This window comes from Sciurus vulgaris, assembly GCF_902686455.1.
Source record: "Sciurus vulgaris genome assembly, chromosome: 2".
In the NCBI taxonomy this organism is placed as follows: domain Eukaryota; kingdom Metazoa; phylum Chordata; class Mammalia; order Rodentia; family Sciuridae; genus Sciurus; species Sciurus vulgaris.
Genome location: NC_136462.1, coordinates 187558319 through 187572377, shown reverse-complemented (window position 1 = coordinate 187572377; position 14059 = coordinate 187558319). Strand labels below are relative to the sequence as shown.

Here is a 14059-nt window from a genome sequence, read left to right as displayed (position 1 = left end):
ATTTTCCTGGGAGTAAAAAGAGACAGAGTCAACTGTCCCCTCACGGTATATCAACAATGAGGAGGACGCAGTCCTGAGTGGGTTACCATTGCAGCCTTACAAAGGAGACCTAATCGATGAACTTCCTAAAGTGTAAAAAAAATATATTAAACTAGGTGGCAGTTCACCAGATGACTTGCCGCAGGGTCACATTCAATAGTGTGAAGATGTGTGAGGTAGAGAGAGGGGGAAAGCACACATTTCAAAGTTGGTTTGTAATTTTATTTTCAGAAAGTTTCTTTTTGCCGGTGCAAGACACGGCGTGATGGCTCATGCGGCCTCTGATATCAGAACAAGTGAATGAATAACTGTGAGCCACAGTGACCCCAGTATATCAGCCGCCATATTGGTCAGGGCTGCCTTCACCACTAGTCAGCATGGATGAGAACTCCCTTGGAATGACTTTGTTAAGATGACTTTCACTTTTCAGAATCTTGCTGCCATTCGGGGCTAGAAGCATACAGGTTACGCGGGTGGTTTTCAAACACCATGATGTTTTGTAGCTTAATATTCCTACTTATCCTGATCCCATAAGCATTTCCCTATTGCTGAATTGCTCTCTTTAATGTTCTGTCAAGTGGATGGACGTAATTTAATTAAACATTCCCCTGTGGTTGGATATATTTGGTGCTTCCGTGTTTTTATAAAATAACGCTTCAATAAACATGTTACAAAATAAAGTGTAATTCGTGGGTTCAGTTTATAACTTTAGGATTAAATTCAGACATTGAAAAACTGAATTAAAAGGGCTGTGGGTTTTAATAGCTCTTAATATAAATGGCTAAATTACCTTTTCAAAGGATTAGGTTTAGTCACAGTCCTATCAGGTGTGGAGAGGGTCTCATGAAAAAAAAAAAAGAAAAAGTCGGGGGAACTCATTCAACAGGGCTTTAATTTGCATTTAAATGCATTTAACCTGGTTGACTTTGCTTTTGCATCTTTATTAAGTATGTATAGTATTTCTTGCATGTATCGCTATTCCATGGGGAACTTGGTGATTCTTTAGGGTGACTGCTCACACTGCCACTGTTCTCCGGGAAGGAGCCCACAGGCCATTGGGAAGTCAGGGCTTCCTTTGCTAAAAGCCTCTGGTGTGTGACTCTCGTCTGCCTCCCTCTAGTCACCCGGAGGGTCTTGAAGGATGGCATCAAGGGGAAGTGGCAATTGAGGTTTTGGGAACTGTGCTAGGCCTCACTTCCATCTCTGTTCCCTACCCAGCTCCATCGATGCCTGAGTACGACACAGATACACCTCTGAATGAGACGGACACCACCATCACCGTGATGCTGAAGCCGGCTCAGTCCCGGGGAGCCCCTGTCAGGTGAGGAGGTTCTTCATTTGGAGTTTGCAGCTCTCCTTCTCAGGACCTCAGTACCGTACACAACTCCATTTGAATCACGTGACTGGCCACACGCATGGGCAACACAGGCTAGGAGCAAGACTTCCCAAACAGAAGAGGGTCAGCAGTCCCAAGACCAAGTCAGAGGGGCCTCAGAGCCAGGATCATCTCTTCCCACAGTGGAATGTTCAGAGGGAACATGCTGATGGGAACCTGAAGGTGGTCAGGGAGAGAACTTTCTGGAGCATCATTATGGTAAATTTAGTAGAAGGGGGAGCCTGGACAGAGTTCCCTGGAGAGATCACAAGACTCACTCTCAGTAAGAGAAAGAGACTTGCTGACATCTCAAAATAAGCTGCTCAGAGGTTAGGAACACGGAGAGACCTAGAGACTGGTTCCATCTATGGCGTGGAGTGCTGGAGTCCCACAGGGACCTTGCCATTAAGGTTACGCTGCTGATTTTAACAAGAGGGCAGGACTATGTGGATGCCCACAAAGCCAAAGCATCTCTGAAGTTAAGCTGACTAGTGTCATCCCATGCTGTGAGTAGGGTGGGCATCTCTTTTTAGCGAGCTACACTGTGAACGAGGGCAGCAATATTATCCGCTGGTTTTGCTCAGAACTCCAGGAAGCAGGACCAGTCCATTGAAACAAAGCTGTGTACTATATAGAAGAGCTTTCAGATTGGCACAATTAAGTTCTACAAGCATGCACTGAGCACCCCATGTACTCAGATTGGGGAGTGACACAGGGGACAATAATGATTCATCCAACACACATTTTTATGAATATCCACTCTGTCTCAGGCACTATTTAAGTACTTGGAATACAGTAGAGAATTCGCCATAAATAAGTTAGGTTCTAAAGGAAACCAAACTCTACTTGAAAGGCAGAAACATGAAAATATTATTACCATAAGACCAGGCTTATGGAGATACATGCAGGTCACTATGCGCTGTCCCAGGAGGTGACACTGAGGAGCCCCTCCAATGTCGTATGAGATTTCACCCAAGTTTCAAGTGTCCAGCATGGGCAGAGTGGTTGAGGAGAGAGGCAGGTTGTTGGAATGGGGAGCAGCCAGGCCTGGTTAGATCTGCTGTAACATAAAGGTCAGGCTGGAGGGTGGCATGAGAATGGGGGCATGTTTGACAGGCTGGAGCTTATATGAGGGCCACAGGGAGCCACTGGAGAATTGCATGCAGCAGTATCACTCTAGGTGTCCCTGGAGGCTGAGAGACCTGTCTGGAAGGAGGCTCTTGAGATGGCCCTGGTCTTCATTTTCCAATGCATATCCAGCTTTACCCGAAATTACAGGCAGTGAAGCAAATGGAATCAACTGCCAAATTTTGCAAGTTCCTGCCTACTCTGAGCACTTTGGACAATGCTCCTCCCCACTAAGAGGAATTTCAGGCCCCGTAACAGGCACAGGTCATGTTTGTGGGCTTCCTACTGCAGTGTTTGGTCTGAGGTTCCACATATTGGTGTCCTAGGGTTGTCCTACCTGCAACAAGCCAAAACAGAGGGTGGCTCTAAGTCCAACCAAGTTATGAATTCCCTGTTTTTCTTCCAGTTACTCTGATGTAGCGTTGCCTTGCACCTTATCTGTACACTGTGAGATATTATCTTCATTTTCAGATGAAGAATCTGAGATACCGAATGGCACACTGTCACATAGTAGGAAAACTGAGTTTGAATGTGGGATGTCTGGGTGTCAAATCACGGGTCCCATTTTGGCCAGCAATGCTTTAAGGATTCTCTCCTCTTCTATACAGCAGCATCGGTCTCTATTTTGAAATCTCAGAAAGCCTCCCAGATGGCAAGAGTACAGTCAGAGAAGAGAAGCAGCTTTCTCAAGATTGCATAGCAAGTTAGCAACTGGCTCACAGCAAAGTTCAGATCTGACCCCAAGTCTATGACCTTTTATAGGAGACCCAGCTATCCAAGCCTATAAATAGATCAGCAAAGGGTCCTGATCCCTGGCATCTCACTGTACAGATTCCTGATGGGGATGGAGTTAGGCTCATTCCCCAGTCTTCTGGCTGTGTGTGGGCCATGGAAAGAATGTGAGTTTGGTGGCAGTGAACCTGGATGTAAATCTTGCTCTAACACTGCTGTATTAGACAAAATATTCTCCCCTGCTCTCTCTTTCTCTCCCCTTTTCTCTCTCTCAGACTCAGTTCTCCTTCTCTGTAAAGCGTGCACACTATTTCACCAAAGCTGCATAAAACAAGGAGATACTTAGATCCAGGCATCCAGGCATGCCTGACCCCAGAGACCAAGGTCTTTTCCCCACTGCCCCCGAGCAAAGCGGCCTCTGAGAAGCCCAAACCACATGCATGGGAAGACATTTCCGGGTCCCACAAACAGAAGCTCTTACCCTTAGTTTGCCCATCTCTTTAACAGGCTCAGGTGCCCTTAGACTACAGTAAATGGGGAGAAGAGAGGAGCGGTTGACATGCCCCAGCAGCAATGAGAAATGAAATTGGCAGGGAGCTGGGGAGGGCCACCCTGCCTGTGCCAACACGGGAGCTCAAAAACCAACACACTGCAGCCCCTCACAGCCATGGAGACTCATTAATTGGCCTCCCCAAAGTATGTAGTTTTTAGCTTAAAAGTACCTACTAGCTTCTGCTGAGTGAGCAAGCACTTGCTGTGTGCCTGTCGCCATGCATAATGCCATCTACACCTTCACATTTGGTAGTCATCTCCTATTTGCAAATACGGACATTGAGATAAACAGAAGTTGCGTGAGTTGGTACAGGCCATGAGACCACCAGGGGCACAGGCAAAATTTCAGCCCAGTTCTGACCCTAACCCTGTGCTCACTTCACTATACCACGCCACCTCCCTCCGAGAAAGGTATGCATGATGTATTCTGGTGACATTTCCATCTGAAAAAATTAAATAAAATTAGATTAAAATTAAAGAAATGTCACTGCTCAAAGGGGAAGTGGTTGGTGTCTGGAAATGTCTGCCTGCCTTTCTTCCCAGGGCTCTGGATCATGGAGGGTGGGAGCTCACTGTTTCTGGAGTTATTTTCAGACCTTTGCATGGGCTTTAGCCAACACGGGAAGGGACTAACTAATGCGACCCAGCATGACTCTCAGGACAACTGCAGTGACAGAGTGAAAATATCACAGTAGGTTTCACTTACTTTAGCCTATTTTCACCTTGAACCTCAGGCCCTAGGATGGACACGTGGGGGGCAGTCAGCCATTTAGTTGTTTAACACATACTTACAGAGCACTTGCTAGTTACCAGGAAGTGAGTTGAGCAATGATGGGGAGATAGCAGGAAGCAAGACAGACGCATCCCTGCCTTCTTTAGGCTCATCAGCCGTAGGCACGCCATGAATGGGAGGGGAGGTGGGGCATTAGGCAGATAGACAAAAAAAATGAAGTCAGCAGAGCATAAGATGCTGTGGAGCCAGTAGGACAGGGGCTGAATGGGGCCAGTGGGCAGATAGAGAGATGAATACCACCCAGGGAGGTGGACAGTGTGGAGTCCTGCAGGCTGGGGAGGTGGGAGTGGACAAGAAGAGCAACAGGGACTCTGTGATTCCTGGATTTCCAAAAGCTTGCTAGAGGCATTGGGTCAAGGAGGCCTTGAGTCCTGTTTTACAGCTGATAGGAGGAAGTGGCTCTAATATTCTGTAGCACAGTAGGAGACATGGAGTGCACAACAATTTACTCTATATTGCAATGTAACTAGAAGAGAAGAATTTGAAGGTTCCCAACAGATAGAACTGATCCATGTTTGAGGAGATGGCAATGCTAACACCTTGATGTCATCAAGACACATTATTTATATTGAACTTATAAGTACAAATATTATATATCAGTTTTTTTTAAATAAGTGTTTTTTAAAAAAGAACTTAACTGTTGATAGTTTCTTTAATTTCTGTACTTCTGAGACTCACTTGCCTGGTGAATAAGCTGGTAGAGAAATACTGTCTCCCTTTCAGAGGAGGAAACTGAAGCTTAAGATGTCAAATGACTGATCCACGGTCACAGGGTGCATTACACATTAAGTGCTTTGACATAGACCCAGTTTCCTGGCTCAGAGTTCATTGATCATTCCAGAAGGTCTGAGTTCCTCAGGCCTGATTTGTCAAGGGATGACTTGATGGCCTTTTGGGAGGGGATGCTGTAAGGTAATAACTCCTCGGGGGTCCTCCAACTCCAGATTCTGTACCTTGTGAACTCCAGGGGTCTCACTCTGCCTGGAGCTACTTGCTCTAGGACAGACTCACACCTGAACCAGGGCCTGCACCCCCCAGGTAATTCCTTCTTCCACCTGCCCCAAATGCTCACACCCAAACTCCACCTTGGCTCTGCTGCTTGCTACTCTTCATTTGGAAGCCTCCTGGGTGGGGCTCAGGTACAGCTGAGCAAGCAGGAGGCCAGCAGCACAGCCTGGGAGTTGCAGTGTGGGTCTCCTGCACCCGCATCCCTCCAGCTATCCACCTCCGCAGCTTGGCCTATTTTTTTTTTAATACTCTACAATGGAGATTTATTGCTTTTGCATTGCTTTCTCCAGGCCTTCAAAGATTTATTGGTTTTTAAGTGACAGAATCCCAGAATTGCTTAAAAGATCAATCAAATGGTGACTAGAATCTAATATTCAGCTCCAACTAGAACATGCTCAACCTTCTTCCCCCACGCCCCACCTGTCATGCTGATGTATCTGTGGTAACCTTCATAGGAAAGTGACTCGGCCATGAATTAATCACCCATAATGCAGGGCCTGGAGGAAGACCCCAGGCTTCTGTGGAGGAGTCCTTTGTTCCCCGTGTCTCCCCTTCCATCTAATCAGCCCTGGACTGGACTTCTCCCCAGGACCACTCTCCCGCCTCTGCCAGACCCACCAGGGTGTCCATGCTGATTTGCCTCCGGCCTCTCTTCCTCAGTCCATCCCCCACTGAGCTGCTAGAATGGTCCTTTGGAAGCACAAATTGGATCAAGTTAACTTCCCTGCTTAAAATTCTTAAATGGGTCACTGGTTTTCTATTGCATTAAGTTCAAGCTTCTTAGCATGGAATTCAAGGCGTGTCAGCGTCGGGCTTCAACCTTATTTCTGGATTCATTTGAATTCACTCTGCCCCTTCATCAGGTTCTCCTCAACAGTGACCTAGGTGATTCCTTCATGGTTCTTTCCTGAGCTTCTAATGGTGTTCGGCATTCATTTCTTATTTGTTTGGGATTTTTTTTGTTTGTTTGTTTTGACGTGTCTTTCTTCGGCCATGAGCACCATGACATCTGGGGGCTCGGCACTATTGGATGTCTTTTATTTTGAAATATCTAGACTTTAGTAAATGCTGAAAACAAACTAAAATCTGGTTACTGACTAGTTCATTCAGCAAATCCATTTTGCCAGCCAGGTAGACACCAGCTGTTAGGGCTATAGAGATGCACATGTGAGACCGTCTGAGGTTGCTTCCTACTCTATCATTGAAGACCGTCTGATAGAACTTTCTAAAACAACAAAAATGCTCTTAGTTTGTGTGCTGTGCAGTAGGATTTTCACTGACCGCATATGACTCTTAAGCACTTGATACATGGTTACTCCAATTGAGGAACTGATTTTTATTCTTATTTAATTACTTTAAATAAAAGTACTACTGGTGGCTAGTGACTACCATTTTAAATTTTAAATTTTTAAAAAATCATTTTGTTTTTGATTAACATGTTTTAATTTTATGTATTCTTAGGATTCAGTGTGATATTTGAACCCATGTATATAGTATATACTGATCAAATCCTCGGTCCAACCTTATCTCACACACACACACACACACACACACACACACACACACACACACACACTTCCCAACCTTCACTTATCACTATTTCACATCAAAGTCGACATTTTCCATCTTCCAGGTGTGAGAGAGAACATGTGGTACTTGCCTCTCTGTGCCTGGTTTATTTCTCTTAGTATAATGTCCACTAGTTCCATCCATAGGATTTTATTCTTCCTTGTGACTGAATAATTCTCCATTATATAAATAATATATAAATGCTGCATTTATATATTATAAAATGCTCATCACCTGATGGGCACCTGGCATGATTCCTTTGATTCCTTATCTTCGCTATTGTGAATAGTGCCACAATAAATGTGGGTATGCAGCTATCTCTTTGGCATGCTGATATCATTTCCTTTGACTGTATACCCAGAAGTGGGGCAACTGGATCATATGGTAGAGCTACTTTTAGTTTGCAAGTAACCTCCATACTCTTTCCATAGTGACTATACTAATTTTAATTCCCCCCCAACAGCATGAGTTCCTTTTCTCTACCTTCTTGCCAGTGCTTGTTATTTTTTATAATAGCTATCCTAAATGGGTTAAGATATTACCTCATTGTAATTTTGATTTGCATTTCTCTGATGGCTCATGATATTGAGCATTTTTCACATATTTGTTGGCCATTTGTATTTCACCTTTTGCAAAGAGTAGTGACTACCATTTTAAATGGTGCAGGTCTATAAGGGAAAACATTTAGAAACCATTAAAATTGCTTGTGAGCCTACCTGTGCACTTGGTCAGAGGTCAGAGGTTTCCCTGGAGTTCAGTGTGGAGGCATCTGTCAGGAACCTGGTGGGCTGGGAAGCCAGGTTTGATGGAGGCAGTGCTACCCGAGCCCAGACCAATGGAATGAGGGGGACTGAGAGGAGAAGGGAAGAGTGTGACCCAACAGGAGGAAGTAGTCCACGCACCGGGCAGGGAAGGTGCACAGTGTATTCAGGGAGCCACAAATAGCCCAGTGGACAGGGCCAGAGAGATGAGAGAAGCCAGGAGTAGGCAGAGCCAGGTAAAGGTCTTCACTCTGGGTATGGACTTTGTCCTGAAGTGTGTGTGGAACATTTGGCAGGTAGATGCCCAGGTTTCTGTCATTTCCTGGGTGATCCCGTTTCTGCTCATGTCCTTCTTTCTGCCGAGCATGCCACTCATCACCTCTGAGTCTGCCATACGTCCTCTCCAGCATCTGCTTCAAATATAGCTACCTCCAGGGCGTCTCCATCCTGCCGACAGAAGCACAGCTCCTTCCAGGCCCCCCACCCCACCTTGGCCACTCCCTCCCTATCGGGGACTTGCATGTTCAGTGGCTACCAGACACTGTGACCTCCTTTAGGAGTGGGACTGGGTCACAGAGGCAGCCCCAAACCTGAGACTCCTACACTCTTTCCACCACAACTGACTCCCCAGTTGGATACAGTGGATCACGAGAGGGCTCCTGGAATCATATCAAATCTTATCCAATGGCCCCACTGGGGGATCTTGCAGTAGGTACTTAATTTTTCTGAATCTCAAATTGATTGTTGGTGAACGGGAATGCTTGCATCATAGATTATTTCAAAGGTCAAATAAACTGAAGTGTGTGGTAGTTCAATGTGCTCCTTGGATTCGATCAAACTATTGGGGCAAGAAGTGACTCTCAGCTTTGGGTGGCCATGCAGGACCATCTTCTGAGCTCTGCTGTATGCTGATGCCTGCTGGCTGAACATCTTCTAACACGCATGTGAACTCTGTCTATAAAGATCTGGCTAGTGTGTGGCACATCAGAGAACCAGCAGCTATCTCCAGGCATGATAAAATCTTCAAATCAGTATTCCCTTAAAAATGGGTCCCTTACTCGGTACAGTGTTGCATGCCTGCCATCCCAGAGGCTCAGAAGGCTGAGGCAGGAGGATAACAAGTCCAAAGCCAGACTCAGAAACTTAGCAAGGCCCTAAACAACATAGCAAGACCCTGTCTCAAAGTAAAGATGAAAAAGAGCTGGGGATGTGGCTCAGCAGTTGAGCACACCTGCTTCAAATTTTTATACCAGAAAAAGAAAAAAATGTGTCCCTATATCTGAGCACCTTTCTGAACGACAAGAATCATACACGTGTAGCAAGGCTAGGATTTGTCAACAGCTAAGGCCAGCGAACCAAGAGCTAAGAGCAATACCTTTGGGGGATAATTATCATTGCTCAGATGAGAAGTGAAGGTGACCCAAGGTAGAATAGTTGTGATGGATGATGGATAAAATTCCTAGAGGTGACGCTGGCCTGCCTCTTACAATAACATCTCTGTGGGATGGGGTGGTGGGTGCAGAGGAAAAGACACGGTCCAGCCAAGTGTCTGTCTTGGCTAGTGGAATGCAGGATGTCCCATTCTCTGAGCAAAGAGATACAGAGGGAGGGAAAATTCTGGGAGGATAGCTCACCCAGGAGAAGCCAATGGCAGCGAAGATGGTGTGGGATACAAATGGGGAGTTAATAACAAGTAAGAAGAACAGACTGAGACCTAATATGTGATCTGGGGACCACTGGGGAACCACCAGGGTGATCAGTTAGGACTTGTGGCCTGTTTCCTTGAGCTTCTTGAGGCTTGGTGCACAGGGTTCCATAGCTGCAGCATGCAGGACCAGAGGTATCACTGACTAAACACTAGAAATCAGTGTAACATGGCAAATGGCTTCTACAGGTCATTGCAAGTTCTTTTCACTCTCTGACGAGAATCCACGAGTCTTTTGCATTTGACAGGTGCAACTAGTTAGGACTGCAGATTCTGAAATGCACAGTGATTAGCTACAGTGCAAATTGGAGATCCAGCCAACTTTTAAAGAAGGAAGAAACTTTACTGGGAAGAAAAGCAAACGGTTGCCAAATTTCCTCCAGGATTCCTTTAATAACTGTGAAGCCCTGAGTAGGAGCACATGAAACAATCACAGAAGGGTTTTGCTGGTCTGCGGAGCTGCAGTGAGCAAAATTGGAATCATTACTGTCTGATTCTCAGACACCAGCACATGATGGTGTCCAATTAGGAAGAAGAAATGAAAATTTAGAGGATTTATTAACTCGGGGCAGCCTGAGCAGCTTGCGAGTCCCTGTCCACATTGGGAGAGAGATGGGAAACTGCAGTTACATTGAGCCACTCATTCTCTAAACATCATTGGTTTTGCTGGTTCTCTGGGCCACCTTTGCTGGGGCCCGAAGAGAAGGCTAAGTGCCCACTTTGTGGAGACGGTGAAGTGGGGAGAGATGAGGTACTTCCAGGGAAGCTGCAAGAAGATTTGGCTTTGTAAATCATTAATACCACTTGTAGCCATGCCCAAGAGCATGCTGGGACTGCATTACACCAGATTGGAAAATATGAGGAACCAAAGACAAGAAGCCACCAAGGATAAGGAATAATGGGATGAATGCTGCCGCAGAGCCCTCCTCCATGGGGCTGTCCCACAGTTAACCATGGTGACCAAAGGAACATGTAATTTTAATTAAAGTGGCAGGTAACTAGAACTGAGGAAACCACTCAAAGAGACAAGGGTGATTCTGGGGCTGTGGCATAGAACTGCAAGCAGAAAAATCATTTAATCTCCCACCGAAACAAGTAAAAAAGACTATGTGAACCATTCATTTGCTTCACTATGGAAAATTGTCTACCAGCTCTATAAATCTATAACATCATGGCATAGACCTTATCTGTGCATAATTAAATTTATTTTTTTAAAAAAGAAAGATGATTCAGGAAAACTAAAGGGAAAACAGGTGACAGCCAATTAACTTAGGTGGGTTCTCTTCAACTCTGATGGCATTGCTGGTCCCCTCTTATAAGCCACCACTTCCTCCACCCTTGCCCTGTGGTCCAACAATCCAGCTCACCAAGAATTGGCCCTGATGTTGGAATTCTGGATTATATTATTTAGGCTCAAAGCAAGGAGGGAAAACAGGTGTTGGGGGAAGAATTTTTAAATGGAGCAGTCGACGGAACATGAAGAACAAGAGTGTTCTATTTTGGACTGTCTGCCATCTGGAGAGAAGGAGCCGGGGACTGTTGCTGGCAAGAGGGGAAGGAGAGAGTGGTTGTCATGTTCACCTCCTACCACAGGGACTATTTAAATTCCCAAAGTCTGCAGCGCTGGAGAGGCATCTGAACAGGGGTTTTAGATTTGGGAATGATTGACATCCAGGTGGTATTGGAAGCCAGGAGGCATGGATGACCTCATTCAAGGAGAGTGTGGAGTAGAAGGGGTGAAGAACAGGACAGAAATCTGTCCCACAGGGAATGGAGAGGGACGAACTGAAGAAGCAGAAGTAAAATCAAGGCAATATAACTTTATTTTAACTTTTCTTTGAAAACAAAAAAGTCAAAGGAAGAATCGTTTTTAAAAAAAGAGAGAAATGGTCAACATTTTGCCTTTTGGTTGTTTCCAAGAAATCCAAGAAGTTCTTGTAGTAGAAAATATGAGGGACATGTGATCCAGAATCGTGGGGAAAAGAAGATAGTGCTGTTCACAAAAATGTTTGAAAATGGACTAGTTGGTGTAGGCTTGCTCAGAAAAAGAATGTGAAGGTAACGATATTGAGGTTCAGGGAAACTTGATGCTGCTGTACCCTTGATCAGTCGATGGGCTGGAAAGAAAAAGAGGCAAGATTTCAGTACTGCAACCCTTCTGTGGGATAATGTGGCTCTGGGTGGAACCATGTTGACAGTGATAATGGTGGTCAGATCCCAGTGGACTCAAGGTGAAGGGCATTGGAGCCAAGTGTATTCAGGAATAGGAGGTCATGATGAGGACATACGGGCTAAGTAGGTGTAGCTTTGTAGTGCTAACCATCCCACCCCAGGGAACCCATGAATTTCCCTGGCAAGATCAACAAACAGCACCTCTGCAAGATGCCTTCTCCTGGTTCTCACTTATTTTCCAACTTTTTTTTTCCTGCTGACTTCTACTTTCTGTACTGTTCTGGGCCCCATGACAGTTTGCATTTCTGCTTTCTCTCAGATCTTGAGCAGCTGATAACCGATGGCTCTCAGTTCGTGTCTGCAGTCAACCAAAGGTCAGGCTTTCAAGTCTGCCTCCACCAAGTGCATTGCTATGGCCTGATCTTTGATGTTTCTCTGAGCTAGTGCATGGATTTGTGCCATGTTAGAATCCAAGGAGGTTTGCTCTTACCCAAAAAGCATTCTGCACAATGTCTGCTCCAGCTGCTTGGGGCTGCTCAGAGAGTTGCCTCCTCTCAGCAGCAGTCAGAGGGGTGATCCTGAAAGCCCTGAATTTTTGATATGAAAAGAACAACTTAAAGATTCGAATCTGCACCACTAGGAAGAAGAAATTTGGGCTTACTCTTTCTCACAGTACCACCTGACCCTTTTCTTGCCTGGCTATAGTTACTTAATGTTCACTGTTTAACTTGTACATTTCCACTGAGGTATAGGCTCACTATACAATTTTTAAAGAATATGAATATATGAAGCATTAATTTTAAGGTGGGAGTTAGCTGCCCCAGTAATACAAGGATTCAAGAGCAAGATGTTAGGTCTACACTGTCCAAGATACATAGCCACTGTCCAATTCTATAGCTGCATGTGGCTATTTAAATTAAATAAAATTACAGCTTCATTTCATTAGTTGCAATACCACATAATAATCACATAATAATAGCCACAAGTAATCAAAGGTTACATATAGTTTACCATTTTGGTTAGTGGTTACCATTCTGGACATTTCCATCATAATAGAAAATTCTGTTTTACTGCATGCTCTAGACCCTGGGAGGACTGATAGAGGTCAAAGCCTATGTTTGGTTCTGCGAGATTATTAATGCAGGCATTTGGGGATGGGTCAGGGATCCTGCTTTTAGAAATGAGCATTATAATGGGATTGTAAACACAGGTATGAAATGTAAATCCCAAAGAGGAATGAAATTTATGACTGACCAACCTGCTGTTGAGATTCTGATCTGTTGAACTAGACTTCCAAAATTCTACTGCATCATTTAATCTATAGGTGGCCCCAGGTGTGGAGAAAGGAGCTAGTTTAGGAGCCAGGTAATTTCTTCTATGGTGCCAATATTTGCTAATTGTTATGATATGGGGATGTGATGATTTTGCCTTTGACTGTGGTGTCACCCCTGTTGGTTTCTCAGCTTTTGAAACCCCCAGTGACTCTTCTGCTATGTCATTTAGCATGAGCATAACCAGTTTTAGCTCTTAATAGCTGAACTAGAATCTCTGCCAGCTTATTCCTCTATCCCTGTCCACGTGGGGGCTAAAAACACACTCCCATTTCCTTATGATGAGGACAATGGCTGGTGTCTGAAATAATTCATGTTGTGTTGTTGCATGCTGATAGCATATCTGAATATATCACTTCTATACAGATGTTGGGGCATAGGTAGGAGATGGCTGTTTGGTGAAGCTAAACATCAGAATCTGAACAAATCTGTATTCTTTTGTGGAAGGCTAGAGCAGCCTGGGAGAAACAAATCCATTTCAAACTTTCACTCTATAAAAAGTTCTATATTTTCTTAGATCAGACAAAATATATTGAGTGCCAAAATGCTGCAGCAATATGGGCGCGTCACTCAGCTGGGTTGGAATCTGTATGCATTGTCCCCCCGGGCCAGTTTTGATTATGTTCTTTTTCCTTTTATTGCAGTCAGCAAATCTGAATTTGCTATTGTGGGGAGAGCAGGAAGAAGAGAAAAAAAATGAAGGTTTTTAACCTTCAGAAAGTTCAGAGGTTCAGTCTGAATAAGCACAAAAACTTTCAGTGTGCCTCTGAATTCCTTGAATTTGCAGAACCGCTCAGAATCCCAAGAGAACTACCTTGCACATAGGATTCAGGGCCTGCTTTGTGGCTGAAAGGCAAAGCTGAAATTATGAGAATGGAGTAGAGTTAGAGAAAG

The 14059-nt window shown here is 44.8% G+C and overlaps 1 protein-coding gene across 10 annotated transcripts in view; it reads left to right on the top strand.

Annotated features, from left to right (window-relative positions):
* PTPRT (protein tyrosine phosphatase receptor type T) overlaps positions 1–14059 on the top strand; it is a 1026485-nt gene that overhangs the window by 769232 nt on the left and 243194 nt on the right. For all 10 annotated transcript variants that reach the window (XM_079126897.1, XM_079126896.1, XM_079126893.1 and 7 more), the window contains exon 11: positions 1258–1360. In XM_079126897.1, the coding sequence (XP_078983023.1) occupies positions 1258–1360 (103 nt within the window). The remainder of the gene's footprint in view (positions 1–1257; positions 1361–14059) is intronic.